The sequence below is a fragment of the Dipodomys merriami genome, unplaced genomic scaffold (assembly GCF_024711535.1).
Source record: "Dipodomys merriami isolate MVZ:Mamm:240054 unplaced genomic scaffold, mDipMer1.0.p SCAF_68, whole genome shotgun sequence".
Classification (NCBI taxonomy): domain Eukaryota; kingdom Metazoa; phylum Chordata; class Mammalia; order Rodentia; family Heteromyidae; genus Dipodomys; species Dipodomys merriami.
Window position 1 is genome coordinate 2,918,727 of NW_027206268.1, and position 19,440 is coordinate 2,938,166.

Here is a 19,440-nt window from a genome sequence, read left to right on the forward strand (position 1 = left end):
GTCCTCATAGTTTTGATTGCTCCCTGTCTATGAGAGGCATAGCACCCTGGCCTAAGCCTTAGCCAACCATGGTCCTGTGCCTTGGATATCGTATCATTTGTGTGTGTGTGTGTGTGTTTGTATGGTATGTGCCAGTATTGGGACTTGAACTCATGGCCGTATGCTCACACTTGGCTTTATTTTTTCCCTCTCAATGCTGGCACTCTTAGGACCTGAGTCTCACCTCCATTTCTGTTGTTTTTTGTTGTTGTTGTCTTTTGCTGGCTCATTGGAAGTAAGAGTGTCCACGGGAGTTTTCTGCCCTGGCTGGCTTCGAACCGCTATCCTTAGATCCCACTCTCCCGAGGAGCTAGGATCAACCGAGAAAGTTGAGAACTGAACAAAACTGCACTGACCCAACTAGACGTCTATGACGTCTACAGAATATTCCATCTAGCAATGTCAGAATGATCATTCTCCAAAAGAGATCCCATTTTAGGGCACAGAGCTCATCTCTGAAATTCAGAAACATGGAGATTAGTCCCTGCATTCTCTTGGACCACAACAGGACGCAATTAGAACTCAATGCCAAAGGCCACCGCAGAAAATCCTGCAACCACACGGAGACTGAACAACACCTTGCTGAATCACCAGCGGGGCACTGAAGAGATCAGAACAGAAATTCAAACGTAGCCAGGATAACAGATGTGAGCCACCAGAGCCCAACGTCGCCACCACTTGAGTTGTCATTGTTGTTTGGTGGTACTGGGAATTGAACCGGGTATTTAACACTTGCCAGGCAAGCAGTCCACCACCTGAGCCAGGTGCTCAGTCCCTTTGTTTTAGGTTGGTTATGATAAGGTCTGGTGTCTTTGTTGTTGTAGTTGTTGTTATTGGCTTCAGACTGTGATGATCCTACCTCTACCTCCCAAGCAGCTGGGATTATAGGCGTGTGCTATAGTAGCACGCCCAGGCCCTATCCCTTTGGGGAACACGTGTTCCCTGGAAATGAATTTGGCCCTTCATGAAAGATGACAGGAAGCTCAAGAATGAAAAGAAGTCCACATTCATGTGCTTTCAATCGATTAGCACCAACAAAATGGGATGTAATGGCCTTGTCATAGGATATTCTGTTGGGAAATTAGAAGCTACACAGGTTTGGTCAGGAAGGGAGTGTGGAGTGGAGGGGAAAAACCTCTGTCTAGATTTCACTTGAAGATAGCTGATGTTCTCTATCCATTTTTTTTTTTTTTTTTTTTTTTTTTTTTGCCTGTTGAACATGTTATGGTTCTTTTACCCGGAACGAATCACTATGTACAACCTTGCTGTTCTGTAATAATTCTCAGCATTAGAAAACTATTTTAGTAAGTAAATAAGGATCTCTCATTTAAAGCTCATGACTCAAAGAAGTGTTTTTTTAAGGCTTGTTTCCTTGTATTAGTTTTCATACCCTGCTACTCGCTAATCATTATCTTCCGTAATGAACACACCGAACTCATTTCTCCCTTGTTCCTTCTTTTGGTTTTCTTCTTCTGATATTTTCATCGAATTTCAAATCATATAGCAGAACAAATCCTATCAGCTCTAATGACAGACAATGTAGTGCCCAGGACTTAGCAGTGGGTAACTCCGAATGTCGGGAAGTGGGGAAGGACCTCCGCATTCCACGTCTGTGAGACTCCTCCACCCCACGATCTGTCAGATGGAAATAATATATTAGGCCTGTCCCATTGTAAAGATCAAAGGAGTAGGATCGCATGTTTGAATAAACCCCTCATGTCCTATATAAACGTACACGTTAAACACACACAATAAATTATCATAAAGTTGATGAAATCAGAATCATTATTAAGTGATTTTGAAACGGAGTACAATTCTTTTACTTGATTTGGGCAGGGGGAAAAAAATCAATCTCAGCAATAGATGGCATGCTCAATATAATTAGCAATGAATGGAGCTCTTTCCTTCCCGTTGATATCCCAAGTGGCCGGCGTCTTAATATAAATCCTGCCCCGCATGTAGAACTCAAGCTTGAATAGCACCATGACTAAAATTTAGGAAAAAAATAATTTTAATGGTGGTTTGTTTTCTTTAATTTTTTTTGTTGAGGTGGCACTGAGGAATTGAACCCAGGGCAAGCACTCTATCACTAAGCCGCGTTCCCAGCCCCATAACTGAAATGTAAATCCTGGTTGTGCTACTAATATATTGTGTAGTAACCTTGATGCAGTAATTTACTTTTTGAGCCTCAGTTTTCTGCAAAATAGGAATGGAACTTGGGTGCTTAAAGTAGACAGCTACTAAGTATATATTATATTACATAGTTATATATTTATATAGTAAAAACATATAAGTATATTTATATATAAATATATATACATGTGTATATACATGTATATATATGTATATACATATATAGTTATATGAATGTATATATTATATATATTTTATATATTTATAAAAGTATATACATGTGTATATACATATCTGGTTATATAAATGTGCACATTATAGTATATATTATATGTTTGTATATTTATATATAGTTATATGTTTAAAAAATATATATAAATTTTTGTCGTTCGTGGGGCTTGAACTCTGGGCCTGGGCGCTGTCCCTCAGCTCTTCAGCTCAAGGCGAGCGCCTTACCTCTTGATCCACAGCACTACTTCCAGTTTTCTAGTGGTTTATTGGAGATCAGAGTCTCATGGACTTTCCTGCCCAGACTTATTTATATATATATTTAGAAATATAAAGATATATATTGAGTATGACTGTGAAAACTGGTTCACACGAAACAATGTCAAGTGCCCAGTAGAGCAATAGGAACCTGAGAGTTGCCCATAGGCTCCAGCCTCCCCGGAGGTCCCCTATAAACCACGAGAGGAGACATGCATAGCCTGTTGCCCTACGGTACAAATTCATGAGATACAGGATGGGTAAATGAGGGGAAGGGGTCAGAACGGCTCAGGAGACATGTCATTGTCACCGGGTCTTTTCCTAGGGTGTGGATGTCTCGAAGCGGGTAGATGCAAGCTCTCTAAACGTGCCAGAGAAAATCCTTAGCATAACGAGAAACATTGAACACTGCCTGACCCGAAGGTCCGTTCTTGCTGTAAAACAGTGACGGGGGCTAGTGGTTTCCAGAACCGCTTTATTTTCTACCCCATTATCCGGTGGTGAAGCCAGAGGAAACCCAACACATTTTCCTTTTTGTGAAATTTCTTGGGGGTTTCTGTTTTTGTTTTCAACACAATAGTCCACAGTCTGGACAGGATTCTTCTTGTGGGGTGAGCACACCCCAGGATTTATATCTCCAGGGAGAAGCACAAAATCTAGGGTGTGAGGAATCTCCAGACCCCGCGGCACTGAGTCCAACCCCAGGTTGTCATTGTACGCACTATTGTTGTTACTGTTGTGTCCTTATTAGACTTTGAACGGCCGCCTCCGATCTTATTTTCTTCCCAGTTGTGTGTTCTGTTATTTAATTGTGCAGTTTTTCAGAAGATGAGGTTTTTGGGAAATGTGTGTCTGGGTGTGTCTGTGTCCCAGTCCTATTACTGGCCTGGAACTCAGTGCCTTAGCATTTTTGCTCAGAACTAGTTGGCACAGCAACACTTCCAGCTTTGAGGTGGTTAATTGGTGACAAGAGTCTCATGGACTTTCTTACCAGGGTTGGCTTTGAACTGTGATCCTCAGATCTCTGCCTCCTCAGTGGCTAGGATTGCACATGTGAGCCACCAGCGCCTTGGAAGAAGGCTTTCTTTATTCCCTTTATCTCTGGATAATTTTCACACACACACACCACCACCACCACCACCTCCACCACCACCACCACCAATCCACTAGCAGTAGTAATGCTAGCTGGGTCTCTTCTTTTTTTTTTTTTTTTGGTCCATCGTGGGGCTTGAATTCTGGGAATGGGCGCTGTCCCTCAGCTCTTCAACTCAAGGAGAGCGCTCTACCACGTGAGCCACAGTGCCACTTCCGGTTTTCTGGTCTCACAGACTTTCCTGTCCCAGCTGGCTTTGAACCGTGATCCTCAGATCTCAGCCTCCTGAGCAGCTAGGATGACAGGCGCGCGCCACCAGGGTCCAGCTTGAGTCATTTTTTTTTAAGTCAGCATTTCTGTCCCCAATCTGTCTTACATTACAGGAGACACTACAGCCCATGCCCAATATTGGTCTTGAAAGCAAGTTTGAGGGACTTTTGGAATCAGATGGATGTCCACGTTACATTTCATCTGCTGGGCACATTCGAAGCCCTGCTTGAAATATCTTGGGGCTCCCCTCCTTGGCTTCTTTACCAAAAAGAAAAAAAAAACCTTCAAAAATGCCTTTGTAGAGGTAAAGAAACACCTTTAAAACCCATTTAACAAAGGAATCTTCAGAGAACTTTCTGTTTGGATCAGATTTTTTAAGAAAAAATTGTGGTCTAGAGCCCCTGAGCGAGAGCTCTGTTGAAAGCAACCTCTACCAAGAGTCGGTATCCCCTCTGAGATGCGCTTTCTCGCAGATAATTGCTTCTGGTCTTACACTCGCAGGATTCCTACTATGTGGTTTTATGACATTGGCATGACTTAAAGAATATGATTCCTCCTCCCCTTTAAAAAAAAAAAAAAAAAGGAATGACCGTTTCTCCTTCCGAGTTTTGTCTGGCGTTCCTCGTGGTTAGATGTAGGTTTTGTGTCTTTGGTCATAAATCCACGCAAGTGGCGTTGTTCTTTCCTGTATTAATGGATCTAGAGAAGCCTCAGGTCCCCTGTCCCCTGTGGGTGGCATTGAGTTTGATTATCCCGTCACATTGTCCAGTTTCTCCAGTGTAGTGTTGCATCCAGGTTATATGTGATTTCTATTCCCTGGGCAAAGACGTTGTTATGAAAATACCCTACTACTTTTTTTTCCCTCAGTCCTGGGGCTTGAACTCAGGGCCTGTCCCTGAGCTCCTTTTGCTCAAGGCGAGCGCTCTACCACTTGAGCCACAGCACCACTTCTAGCTTTCTCTGTGTATGTGGTGCTAAGGAATCGAACCCAGGGCCTCATGCATGCGTGGTGAGCACTCTACCACTGAGCCACCTTCCCAGCCACCTTCTTCTTGTCTAAATATCCTCTTCCCAGTTGTGGCATTCATGGATGAGTCTCGTCAGAACCAAGCTTGATTACATTGCTGCACAACTTTGGCCGCCATATGCCTTTGAAGAAGGGTCCGGTCCTGTTCGCCTTTCTTTCTCTCTCCTTGGAAACGACTCTATTCCCAATGTGGTCTTGCTCTCTTTGATTTTCACCTGGGAAGTCTCGGAGTGACCTCTGGCTGGCCACGATGAAGTTTCTCTCGTGCGTTTCTGGGTTGACAAGTCCCTGTTCTAGGCTCAATGGCCTATTCGGACAGGTTCTGGTTCTATCACATGCTACTCTGCCTGTGCCTCCCCTCGGAGCGTTCTCCTGCTCTGTGATTGGCTTGAAGGATGGAGACGGTGGGCGTGGTGGGAGGCAGGCTCCTTTCCGGCCATCCGGATGGCGTCTCTGCTTCCCCCTTGCCTGTCCTCATTCTCACCCATGCTTTGCTACGCGGGCCGTAAACTGGGGCCCATGAAGACCCGTAGAGGTGGGCGGCGCCGTCATGTTCCTAGTGGATTGAAAAAAAAATATAAACCACTGAAGGTCTGCAGAATCCTGGGCGAGCCAGATGTACACCCGCTGCAGACGCTTGGAGACCTAGCCCGAGCCGCTGCTCAAGGGTGAGCTCAGACTTGCCTTCTAGGTGTTTTTAGACCCCCTGGGTACAGTCAATATGGAGACTGGCTGTGGAGAAGATGGAATTGGGGCTCCCCCCTCCCCCATCATATGGTTTCGGGACCATCTGAAAAGAGTAAGTCCAGGGCTGGGAAGGTGGCTCAGTGGTAGAGTGCTTGCCTTGCATGCATGAGGCCCTGGGTTCGATTCCTCAGCACCCCCTAAGCAGAAAAAGCCAGAACTGGCACTGTGGCTCAAGTGGTAGAGTGCTCGCCTTGAGCTGAAGAGCTGAGGGACAGCGCCCAGGCCCAGAGTTCAAGCCCCACGACCGACCCCTCCTCCCCCCCCCCCAAAAAAAAGAGTAAGTCTAGCACAGTTCTAGTCAATACTTGTGCTGTGGCAGGGCTGGAAAGGCCCCGAGTCATGAGAAAGCAACAAGCAAACCCCGGGAGGGAAGCGCAGGGAGGGAACAAGATCTCTTCCTCCAGAAGACCCCAGATACTTCTAGAACCACCACATCAGGGGCCCAGAGCCCCGATGTCTTGCAGAGATGTGAAGAGCATGGGGCCTAGAACCCACCACCGGGTTCTATCACCCAGGGTCCGGCTACTACCCCCAAAGAAAGCAAATGGAAATACCGAGGTGATGGCGGGAAGGAATGCAGCCGACGTGGCTGGGCGGGGAGGAGGGGACGGAGGCTTCCGGTTCCCTAGAGGAAGAAGGGGAGAGAGCGGGAGGCGCTCTCATTGTCTGTTTATCTCTTACTTAGTATTAGCAGCTTTCTAAGAACCTGCTGAGACAGCACAGTCAAAGTCGTATCTGGGAATGTGGGAATAACTCCGGGACTTAGTTTCCATTTATTCCCTTAATTCATTCCTTTACCTTCTCTCTGTATCATCGTAAGGTTTTTTTTTTCCTCCCTGCGTCTCGATTCTTGGGGGATCGGTGGCCTACATCGTGACTGTATCCTCCGGGGCTGTGTGTTCCCACAGTTCCTAAGAACGTTACATTCCTTACGTACCTGTAATAGAGTTACCCACTGTGGCGATGGCACGGGGCAAAGTACTTCTACCTAATGCACAGAAATCTAATGCTGCTTCTCCTCGTGAGAGTCTTTTATTTTTTATTTTTATTTTTAGCACATTTTTTCCCTATGGGATCAGATACTGGATTCCCTTCCTATCGATTTTGTCTCCTTCTATCAGGAACAGTGCCACTGTTTCTTGTTGTCGTCTTTGGTGGGTGACGTTGCAGTTTTAAAGAATACCATTCGTCCGCTTTGGATAGAACTCCTCCCTTGTTTGGGTTCTTCTGGTTCTTCCTCATGATGCGATCAGGGTTAGAGGTGATATGTCACGTGACAACTCCAGGCCCCGGGTGTCCATCGGCTCCTTGCAGCCATGCTAGGAACTTGCAGGTTTTAAGTTTGGGTGGAAGCGTCATTTCCAAAGCCTCTTGGCAATTCATACTGTGGCTGTATTGGTGGGATTTGTTTTGTCCATTGACTCCCAGTTCATGCACTGTGCTTGCTAACATACATACATTTATATGTTTGCTGGTTTAGTTAGTGCCAGTATCGGGACTTGAGCTCAGAGCTCTGCAGTCTTAACTTTTTTTCTCCCCCATTTAAGGCTAGTGCTCTATTCCTTGAGCCACACTTTTACATCCCGGATTTCTTGATAATTGACTGTCTAGAAGAGTCTTGAAGATTTGTCCACCTGGTCCGGCTGTGAACCCAGATCCTCCTATCTCAGCCTCCTGGGTAGCCAGAAGTAGTAGCCGCTGTCACCCAATCATGTTTACTGTTACAACAAGAAAAAAAAACCCACAGAAAACAATACGTTTCGTGAGCGCTGGAGAAGGGAGGGAGGGGTCTCTGTAGTCGGTGACTCTGAAACAGAAGCCGACCCTGTTTCATTTCATTTCATTCCTTCCCGCTGGAGGCTGCCTCCCCCCACCTCCACCTTTTGGATGTGTGGTCCCACGAGCGCCCTGTTCCTCACAAGATGAGGATCCCTGGTTTAGATCAGCGGCGTTAAAGATGCCCAGGGGAAAAGCTGGCCTTCCGGAGTGACCTGGGGCGGGGGTGGCGCTGACCCCCGCTGGTGCAGCGGCCGCCCTGTCTCCCGCATCCACTCCGCCAGCGTGAGCCCGCCACAGCTCACACGCCCCTGAGATGATCAGGCATTAGGATCTCTACTGGTAGGTTAAGAGGGAGTGTTGAAATGCTCCGGTTACAACCAGTTCCTCCTGCCGGCATCTCTCTGGCCTTCCTCATGCGTCATGAAGGCAGGAGGGGGGGGGTAATTTTTATTTATGTTAATAAAAGACAGCTGTTTCCCCTGCTGATATCTGTTTGGTTGGAGAATAGAGTTTGTTCTTTTTTTTTTTTTTTATCAGTTAGAAAACATCACCAGTGGCCTTTCTGTTCTTCACACATGCAGTGCACACTCCCACCCACAGACGTTTAGTTAACTTATGTCCCCATGGGCCTTTCGCGAGCTGCTGGAAAGTGGTGTTTGGGCTGAGGTTCGAAGGCCCAGCGTGTCGAGGAAGGATTTCGGCGTGGACGAAGGCTCGGGGAAGAGAGGGGGGAGGCAGCCCGAAGCCCGCCATTTCGTAGTTATTCAAACCTTATTTGATGCCTAGTCTGAAAGAGACATCGTGCCGTTCATTTCGGGAGAGCAGATCACACATCACGAAGAGCTCTGGAAAACATTCTGTTGTAGGAACAATTTTGTCTACTGTGGATCCCTTATTTTTATTTCTTTATTTTTATTTTTTTGGTGGGGGTGTCGGTTGTGGGGCTTGAACTCTGGGCCTGGGCGCTGTCCCTCAGCTCTTCAGCTCAAGGCGAGCACTCTACCACTTGAGCCACAACACCACGTCCAGCTTTTTTCTGCTTAGGAGGCGCCAAGGAATCGAACCCAGGGCGTCGGGCAGGCAAGGCAAGCGGTCTACCCCTGAGCCACCTGCCCAGCCCCTGGTTATGTATTTATTTTGGAGTTGTCTTTTCCCCTACTTCCTTCCTAGGCTGCAGGTCTTTTATTTTTTTCCTCTCCTCATTTTTGTTCTTTTCCATCTTTGCATGGTCGATGAGGTCGCCCCCTTTCTAGAGGTTCTCAACCCTTCCCTACCGCCCGTGTCCCCTCTAAAGTGGCCCCTCCGTCTCTGTGCTTCATGTCTCCATCCCTGACATAAATTACAGCCTGTAAGGAAAGCAGCAGAGCGGTCCCGGAGAAACCCTCAGAAGATGGAGAGTCTGTTTCCATGCAAATCTCTTTCCCCGACTCCCCGTCCTAGGGGAGCTGGGAAACAAGCCTCTTTATGATATAGATTCGGTGGCAGTTCAACAGCTCCGAGCTATTTCCACTGGCTGTTAGAAGCCGCTAAGGTTCAGAGATAAATCACCTTTTAGCCAGAAACTTCCCCCTCTTCCTGGCGGATACAGGTCTTATCTGGGGAAGGGGGTTGGGGGCGGGGAATCACTGTGCTGATTGGGTTCAGCAGGGAAATGGATGAGCGTACTTTCTGAGTGCTTTTAAGTCAGGGCATTTCGTTCTGCAGTACCTCTCTGATCTAGCACTTAGGGCCTATTTCAGTTCTCTTGGGAGGGGAGGGGGAAAGTGTGACATGGATGCTTCCAGAAGGACCAGGCCATCTGCGTCCAAACTGGGCCCCAGAGGGCTACACAGTGTGCTGCCCCGCCCCCTTCTCACAGTCCACCAACTTAAAAGCACATTTTTGTTTGCTTCTTTCTTTCTTTTGGTGCCCATCCTGGGGCTTGAACTCAGGGCCTGGGCACTGTCCCTAAGTTCGTGTGTGTGTGTGTGTGTGTGTGTGTGTGTGTGTGTGTGTGTGTGTGTGTGTGTGTGTGTGTGTGTGTGTGTGTGTGTGTGTGTGTGTGTGTGTGTGTGTGTGTGTGTGTGTGTGTGTGTGCGTGTGTGTGTGTGTGTGTGTACGTGCGCATGCTCAAGGCTAGTGCTCTACCACACTTGAGCCACAGTTCCACTTCTGGGTTTTTGCTGGTTCATTGGAGGTAAGAGTGATCTCACAAACTTTCCTGCCCAAGGTTGGCCTCGAACCCCGATCCTCAGCTCTCAGCCTCCTGAGTAGCTAGGACGACAGGCGGGAGCCTGTCCCAGTGCCCAGCTAAGAATAGGTCCTGCTATAGGACATAAACTCTTGGTTGACCCTTTCACTTCCTTTGTCGCCCTCTTTGTCAGGTCTTTGGTTGCCGTGTCCCCAAACCCTCGCTGTAGGTGATGCCCCCCACACCCTCCCCTAGGGTAGACATGGCTCACTGAAGCCCACAACCTGTTCTTGGTAGATTCTGAGGCCTCCACCACAGCTTCTCAAGCGTAGCTTCCCTGGAGAGATGTAGGGACATTTTAAATTTATTATTACTCATAATACTACTACTAATGGTGATCACTGCACAAAGGAGTTTCAGTGCAACAGTTAGTGAGCACAGCGCCTCTTGGCCAATGGCACCCTCCCATCATTCACCACCCCCCATCTCTTCCAACCTCAATCTTGTACTACTGCTACCATCTTCCTGAGACCGGGTCACGCGGGAGAGCGATGCGTAGCAGTGCCTGGTCTGGATGAAAGCAGACTGTCTGTGGCTGAGACTGGAAAGAAGAGATGGCCTCCAAGATGGCGCGCGCGCGTGCGTGCGTGCATGTGTGTGTGTGTGGAGGGGCAGTGGGTGGAGCCTGAAGATGGCTTCTTTCCCTCCCCACAGTGCCCCCTGTGGCAGCTCTGGGGAAATGCATTTCCCCACAGAATGCCAACTTGGGTCCCCAGTTCCCCCTCCCTACCCCCACGCCCCAGGAAAGTGGTTTCTTTGGGGGCCCGTGCCGGGTTACGATTCCTTTTGTGGGGGAGACCTGTTCTCTTTCTTTACCACACCAAGAATTCTTCCCATCATGTTCTCTGCCGCCCTGGAGAGCCAGCCACCGCCCCCTCCCCTCCATCCTCTGGGTCCCCTCCTCTAACTTCATAGATGGCCTTGTCATAGAATGGGAGATGAGTTCAGCCATCACGATCACCATCGTGATTAACCACCACCCCACCACCCCAAGCCTCATTCCCGGTGGCCAGGTGTGAAAAGAGGGGAAGGAGACTTAGAATTCCAGGGAGCCCAGCACCCTCCTTCCCTCCCCCTCCCCCCCGCACTCCCTGCCTCTGTGCCTTGCCTCCGTTCCGCCTCAGAGGTCGGTCGCTGTCCCCAAGGCTCCTCACCTGAACGGGAGAGCCGGCCAGACAAGCTGTCACCTGCTCTCTGGTCTGCAAAGGCCCGGCCACCTGCTGTGACAGAGAGGGTGATGGTGACAGGCCATTCTCCGTGTTCAGTGAGGCCCGACGGCACAAGGTGGCAGGGGACTGGGGGGGGGGGGCAGAGGCTCCTTGCCAGTGGGCCTGGCGCTGCCCCCTCACGCCGGCAGGACCGGCTCCACAGCTGTCCCCGGCGCCCCCTGGGGCAGCTCCAGACTTGGCAGCCAGGACACCTCCAGACTCCCTGATCGCCTCTTTGAAATGCAGAAGAACAAAACTTTTTCATCTCCCAACCCGGCCACCACCCGCACACACACACACACACACACAGATCCAACTCACTCCCATTCACAGACCTACACTGCCAAGCCTTGTCTGTCTTACACACACATAGTACTAAGTTCTCACACACAATCCTCTTTCATTCACACACACACACACAGACCTAACTCACTCCTATTCACAGACCTGCACTGCCAAGTTTTCTGTTTCTACACACACAGAACTAAGTTCTCACATGAAATCCTCTCTCACACACACACACACACCACACTAATTAAACTCTTGCTCTTCTCTACATTACCCCTACCCCTTTCCTGAGAGTGACTTATACCCAGCCCTCCCACCTCCAACCTGCAGGTACCTGAGAACTTCTGGGTCCTCCCATGAGTTTCCCTCCCCCTTCGTTCCCCCCTCCCTCCCTGGCCAGGGGCACTGGGTCTATGAAGTCAGTAACGAGCGTTCCTTTCTGGGGTCTGGCGAGAACAGCATCCCCCCCACCGGGCAGCCGATCCTGCCCTGCAGGCATCTGTCACATTGCTGGCACCGGAGCCGAGGGCATCTCCCGCCGCACGGCCGCCAGCGTCCTGGGGGAAATCAGGACTGTCGTCTTTGCACAGAGTTGGACGCGTGCCTGGCTTACCTTTCTTCCTCCCAAGCCCCAGATAGGAAAGCAAATGTTAAAAAAAAAAAAAAAAAAAAAAAAAACAGTTCATTCCTTTTTTTTTTTTTCCTCCTTCCCATCCCATCTCCCGGATTAATCATTTATACATTTTTAAGGTTTTTCTATATAAAAAAAATCCACTGTGCGCTTTTGGTGCTTCGAACAGGGAAAAGAATGGTCAGAATAAAAATAGCCTCTTTAGGAACACAAGGCCTGGCTCAAGTAAGAGAATATCTGCTCTGGGTGTGGGGGTGAGGCCTGGGCTTTATGCCCTAGTTCACACACACGTGTGCACACACACACATGCATGCACACACAGATGCACGCATACAAATGCATGCACACATACAGATGCATGTGCAAAAAAGGCCTGGGCTTTATGCCCCAGTTTATACACACATGCATGCACACACACACGCATGCACACACCACATAGATGCATGCACACACGTTCACACGCACACATACCATATACAGATGCACGTGCATGTACACATGCAAACGCATGCACACACGCACAGTAGTCTCCTATGGCTGATGAGGTGGAGCTCAATGGAAATAGGACCGAAGGGCAGCCATGTATGATGTTGAAGGAGGAGGGCGCCAGGAAGCCCTTCCTTCTCATCCTCCTGGAACCACTGTGGGCTGCTACAGGGCAAGGATACCCGCATGTTGCACCTTATGTAGCCATCCTCCTGTCCTATTGGAGTAGCCACACTTCCTCTCCCCCCCCCCCCAGGTGTGGAAGGCCCCAGGGAAGGTGGGAGGGGACAGCAAAGTGTCTGCACCTGCTACCCTCTTGTGCAGGGTACATTAGATTTGTTTGTTTAGAGAAAGGCATTTTCAGCTAGAAAAGCAATGATGGCTGAGCAGATTTCTCCTCTCAGGGAGGGAAGATCCCGGTGAGGTGGACAGCCCCCGAGGCGATCGCCTACCGCAAGTTCACCTCGGCCAGCGACGTCTGGAGCTACGGGATCGTCATGTGGGAAGTCATGTCATTTGGAGAGAGACCCTACTGGGATATGTCCAACCAAGACGTGAGTGTCTCGGCCCTTCCTTTCCATTCTCCTTCCCTTTCTTTCCTGTTCCGTCCTGTCATCGTGCTTGAGCTGAGAGACCTGGGTGCTGTCACCTTGAGCTCTTCAGCTCAAGGTGAGCGCTCTACCACTTGAGCTGTAGAGCACCACTTCTGGTTTTGTGGTGGTTTACTGGAGATCAGAGTTGCATGGACTTTCCTGCCCGGGCTGGCTTTGAACCTCGATCCTCAGATCTCAGCCAACAGAGTCACTGGGATGACAGGTGTGAGCCACCCGCACCCCGTTTCCCAGGCCTTTTCAGCTCCAGGCGTCATCAGTTGAGTTTGAGACGTTCATGGACAGGGGACACAGGGGCAGCCCTGTGCATGGGTGGTTGAGCTAATCAAAGAGCCAAGCACGGAGGTCATTCCGGTCCAGTGTCCCAACGACCACAAAGCCTCTGAGGTGCCCAGGCCACAGACTCCAATCCAAGAGACCAAACGGCCATGAACCACGACACGATCAAAGCCCAGCTAAGCAGGACAATCCACCCTGAGTCCAAGGACCCAGAGCTCTGTGTGACCAGAGGGGAAGAAGGGAGGAGGGGGCAGAGGCTGACCTGTGGGGTGTCTGTCCTGCTCAGGTTCTGTTAGCCATGTAGCCACTTGCTACCTAGGACTCACATCCTCAGCCTTCCAAGGGACATTCTCCCCCTACACACTCCCCCCCCTACTCTTCTTTGAACCCAAGACTCCATCGGGGAAGGGGAAGGAAGCAGAGAGTTCCCCGGGGGCTGGCTGACTTCAGAGGGGTGACAGGAATCGGGTGTCCGCTGCCCTAGTGGGAACAAGGCTGGAGATGATGTAGACAGAGGCATTCTGGGAGATTTCAGATGGCAGTCCCCTTTTTTTGTTACTCCATCCTCATTGAAGGCAAGGAAGCCTTATTTTGGTGGGGTGGGGGGAGAGGCTCAAGGCTAGCGCTCTACCACTTGAGCCACAGCGCCACTTCTGGCTTTTTCTGCTTATGTGGTGCTGAGGAATCGAACCCAGGGCCTCAGGCATGCAAGGCAAGCGCTCTACCCCTGAGCCACCTTCCCCGCCCGAGGTTTATGGCCTTTGTTGAGGCTGGGAGAGGTGACTCCCTGTGACGTGGGAAGAGGAGCCAGGTGCTTTCTGGGACAGCGCCCCGTGTTTCTCGGGGCGGAGGGCTGCTGCGTCCCAGAGCAGGTGAGGTCGCACACTCGTCACCAGTGGCAGCCTCAGGGGTGGCGTCTGGTTCTCTGTCATCCGCGATGATCCCCACCCCGCCTCAGCCCCTATCCCGGGTCTGATCTGCCAGGCGGGCTTTTGTGAAACCAGGTGCACGCAGGGTCCCTCCGAGCCGCCTCAGTGACATCCTTAATCCGACTAAGAACCGTTCAGCGCGCGCGCGCGCACACACACACACACACACACGAGCTCAGTGGCACAACTCAAGAACCCAAGACATTCCCAATCAAGGCATTCACCCATGCCAAAGGCAAAGAAGAGTTTCTGAGAGTCGATTTCCAAGCCATTCATCCAACACACAACCAGCGTCCGACTCTCTGCTCCTCTTCTTGAGGGGTTTACGGTTGAGTGGCGTGAACGCAGGTCTAGACGAATTTGGGGTGGGGTGGGATGGGAGGCAGGGAAGGAGTGTTTGGATTTTGTCAATCGTGGGGCTTGAACTCAGGGCCTGGGCGCTGTCCCTCAGCTCAAGGCAAGTGCTCTACCACTTGAGCCACAGCACCACTTCCGGTTTTCTGGTGCTTCACTGGAGATCAGAGTCTGACAGACTCTTCTCATGGGCTGGCTTTGAACTGAGATCCTCAGATCTCGGCCTCCTTAGTAGACAAGCATGAGCCACTGGCAGCACCTGGCTCTGGATTTTTTTTTTAATCGAGGCTGGGTCACGGATGGAATTGAGTAGGAGCAAGAGTCTCATTTTTGTTGGATTTGTCCAACACACTCCAGCCTGGACACAAGTTCCCCCCCCCCAATATAGTTCTCCTCCTGAGGGGAGGCAGGGGGCGAGATCACACATTCAGGGTGGGGCAGGGCAGGAGGCGCTGGGCAGCCGGGCTGCGCATCCACTCATCAGAAGCCACTGCCGAGGTGACAGAAGAAGGGTTTCACAGATGACAATTGAAGGGCTTTGAGGAAGAGAATCGCAGAGGCAAGTCAGGGAAGTGCTGGTAATTGGGCTTCCCGAGCCGGGGAAGGTCTTTGAACGTGTACCGTGTACCGAGAGAGTGTGTGTCGGCGAGAGAGAGCAACTTGGAAGTTGTCGCTGCTGGGATCTGATTGACAGAGATAATGAGAGTGGCGGTGTCTGCGGAGAGGAGTTGGGGTTTTATTGGAACATCAGAGCTCAGCTTAACCCACTCTGCCCTGATTCCTCCACCCACCCCAGAGCACCCCGTGTCTTTATAGTTGGGCCCTAGGGCGTTTTGCTGACCCTCAATTTGGGGGATGGACCACAGGGAGATGGGTACAATTCTCCCCCGGGCCAAGTTGCCTAGGCTGTTGATCACTGCTGGTCCAGCCCCGCCCTGGTGTGGACCAAGGGTCCTTCGGGACCCCCCCTCCACCCCTGTGCCCGCTGTAACTCCCCCTACAACCCAGATGCAGACCCTAGGGTGAGAACGACGGTGCTGCTCCCTGTCGGGCGTGGCGAGGTTGGAGCCACACAGTAAGTTGTCTCTGGGATTTTTTTAATATCTTGATGCTTTAATTTGAATTTAAGTCATATGCACTGAGGGAAAAAAATTACGAGAGAATAAAAATCTGTGAAGCCGTCACAGTCCCATCAAAGAGGAGCAGGTAAGTGCTGCTCGTGCAGCACTTAATGACTGGTTTTCTTTTTCCTTTGAGGGACAGGGTTGAGATGTGACAGTCAGTCCTCACTGCTAGGAGGAAATATCGGGGGCGGGGGGGGGGAGGTGGATATGGGCACATGGTTTAAGTAGTTTTAAGAGGAGATGAACACAGGGGGACGGGATGACAGGGGGGAAGAGGAGGGGGACAGAGGAGGCAGCAGAATTAAACAAGATGTGAGACAGCGAGAGAGTGAGAAGCGAGAGGGAGGAGAGTGTAGAGAGCTCTGCTCATCTACACAACAGGTGAGAAAGGAGAGGAGGCAGAAACGGAGGAGAAGAGAGTGAGGGGAAAGGGCAGAGGACTGAGAGGAGGGACAGATACTGATGGAGACAGGAAGGGGGGAAGAGGCCAGTGCAGAGGAGGGAGAGAACACAAAACAGGGCTAGCAAAGGATCTAGGGGGGAGAGGGGAGGAAGGAAGGAGGGAGGAGGAGATGAAAGGGAGAGAAGGAAGGAGAGGGAGAGATGAGGAGGATGAGAGAGGGAAGACATGGCAGGAGATGAGGAAGAAGGGATGGGAGGTGATGGGAGGGGGAAGGGGGAAAGGAGATGGGGGAGGCAGCTAAGGAGGTCAGGGAAAGAAGAGGGAGTAGGTAAACAGGAGAGACCTAGAAGATATTAGAGAGCAAGATGCAGACAGGACAGGATCTAGAGAAAAATGTGAGAGGGGGTAGAAGAGGACAGATCCAGGACCAGGGGAGGAGAGTAGGACAAAAAGAGGAGAGAATGTAGAGGAGAGAGGGGACAGAGTGGGAGGAGCAGAAGAGCCCGAGGAAGCAGAGTGGAGAGGAGGAGCCAGCAAGGAGGCCAAATAGAGGAGAAAAGACAGCAAGAAAGGATGTGAAAGAGAGGCAGAGGTGAGACAGCAAGAGGAGAGAGTACAGGGGAGGAGAGAAGGGGGAGAGATGGAACTTGAACAATAGTAGAAGAGAAGAGGGGAGGGAGAGGACACAGCAAAAGAGAGTAAGGATATAGACAGGAGAGAAGAGGGGTGGGAAAACAGATGCAGAACAGAGAGAGCATGTAGAGAAAGAAAGAATCGAGCCAACGACAGGAGATGAAGGAGAGAGAGGAGAGAGGTAAGGTGAGTGGTTTGATGGCTGCAGGGAGATAGGAAGAAGGTGAGGAGATTTGAGATAAGAAGGAAGGAGAGATAGAGGAGAGAAAGTGGACATGAAAGGAAGCAGTGAGGAGATGGAACAGGTGGAAGGATTCATCAGAGACACAGTGAAGAGAAAGGGCAAGATGGAGTGAGAGAGAAACACCGTCAGGAGGAAGAGGAAAGGGATGAGGAGACAAGAGAGGGAGCGGAAGGAAGGGGAAACAAAGGAAAAGCGTGAGAGGGCAGGAGGAGGGGGGGGGAAGGGGCGACTCACCTGGAGCTTGGATCCAGGCCTGGGCTGTGAACCGACCGGACTCCTGCCGGGCTCCGGTCCTTCCATCGTCTTTCACACCACGTAGCACACTTACCTTTGTCAGTAGGAAAAATGAGTATTTAGCGCTCTAGAACCAAACTGCGGACAAATGTGCCAGCGGTCCTGTTAGCAGGAGCCTCTCCTGGCCAGCCTTTAGGCCTTGGAGAAAGAGCATTCCCTGAACCTTCCCACCACCATGTAGAGACACTGGGGCCTTGAATCTGCTTACCTGGAAGGAGCTGGAAAAAGATCCAGATCCATGAACCGAGCCAATGTGGCTAGCTGCTGCTCCCTGTCCATGTTCTGCCACCCCCAATCTCCATGACAGCAGCAGCCCCTCACCTCCTCCATACCCAAGGAAAGTAACTGCTGAGGAAAGTAACTGCTGAGGTGTTCAGAACCTAGTCACCAGAATAGCTCCGAGCAAATAACCTCAGTCATGAGGAGCCATTGCTCCGTTTTTCTCATGGGGGATACGAGGCCGAAAGCTCTCCTAGACGATAGAAGAAAATTTGATTGACAGCAGGCTGGAGATGCTTTAAACACACACAAAACAACAACAAAAAAAACCTGTCAGTGTGTAACGCACTGTTCAGAGTGGGGAAGAGTCTGGCTTCCTGGAGTGCGGGTATGTATGTTTGTTCTTTTTACCAAGTGTTGTATTAGAAAAATAATATACCTTGATTATCTCTAGGAACTGCAGCTCATTTTTCCCTCCCACTCCACCTCATGCACTATCTAGACTGTGCATAGAAGAGGTTAGATATAGAGATACATAGATAGATAGATATACACGCACCGTGATTGCTGAGTACTCTCTTGCTAGTCAGTCTGCCAGAGCGGACAAAGGAAAGAAGAATGAGTTGAAATTAACCTGCTGTTTAAGTAGAAGTAAACACCCAGGAAAAAAAACCCACACTCCCAATTATTTCCTGTGTTATGCCGTAATATTAAAAAAAAATCCGTGTGATTATTATTATACACAATAAAAATACAAGTGAAAAGTGAGACATTCCAAGCTCCCCAGGGCACCCACCGTTAACTCCACAGGCTACAACTCCCAAGGTCTTTTCTATGCAAGTCTATAATGCTTTTGGGGTTTGATTTTGGTGGTTTTATTTTGTAAAAGCAGGAACGATGTCATCCCTGCAGTTTTATATAGCTACCCTTTTGCTTAATATTATAATGTGAGTTTATTTCTATTTCAATGTTTTTTGGCAACATTTTGAAGGCCTGTGTTGGCTTCTGAGCTTTCTGTGGTGTCCCCAGTAAAACCATGCTACACTTGCTGCTACTTAGGTCATTTACAGTTTTTTTTTTCTCCCCTGGTACCAAAAAGCACAGAGCCGGCGTGATTAAGTGAATTAGGAATTAAGAAATACGGGATTTCAGGCACACACACACACCCAAGTCTGAAAAGGAAACCATGGCAAGAGTGCAGCGTGTACACAAGCGTCTCCCCTACACTTTGTGACATCCTGTGTCTTGCCAGTGAGGCGCAGGAGGGGTGGCAGGGACAGCCCTTTCCCGACGCTCCTGTGCCTGCTGGCTGGTGTTTTCTGGGCGCCGCCCAGTGCAGTCGGATGGCCCAGGGCACTGGAACAGCCGTGGGTGAGTCACGCTGGTTTCTCCACCCTGCAGGTCATCAACGCCATCGAGCAGGACTACCGGCTGCCCCCGCCCATGGACTGCCCGGCCGCCCTGCACCAGCTCATGCTGGACTGTTGGCAGAAGGATCGCAACAGCCGGCCCCGCTTCGCGGAGATCGTCAACACCCTGGACAAGATGATCCGGAACCCAGCGAGTCTCAAGACCGTGGCAACCATCACCGCTGTGTGAGTCATTGGGGGGGGGCGGCACGGAGAGCAAGGCAGCAGTGGCTCCTGCCTGTCATCCTAGCTACTCAGGAGGCTGAGATCTGAGGATCGAGGCTCAAAGCCAGCCCAGGGAAGTCCGTGAGACTCTGATCTCCAAAAAACCACTCAGAAAACTGGAAGTGGCACTGTGGCTCAAGTGGTAGAGCTCCCACCTTGAGCTGAAAAGCTGAGGAACAGCGCCCAGGCCCATAGATCAAAGCCCCAGGACCAGCACTAAACCCAACATCAAATAACCACTGAGAAGCAGCAGACACTGGTTAGATAATCATGAAAAATGCTAAACTGGTACCTGGAGC

General features: G+C 50.3%; 1 protein-coding gene across 2 annotated transcripts in view; it reads left to right on the forward strand.

The window, feature by feature from the left end:
• The window catches only part of Ephb1 (EPH receptor B1), a 337,284-nt gene that overhangs the window by 312,044 nt on the left and 5,800 nt on the right, over positions 1-19,440 (forward strand). For both annotated transcript variants that reach the window (XM_070005466.1, XM_070005465.1), the window contains 2 exons: positions 12,822-12,971; positions 18,909-19,102. In XM_070005466.1, coding sequence (XP_069861567.1) covers positions 12,822-12,971; positions 18,909-19,102 — 344 coding nt within the window. The remainder of the gene's footprint in view (positions 1-12,821; positions 12,972-18,908; positions 19,103-19,440) is intronic.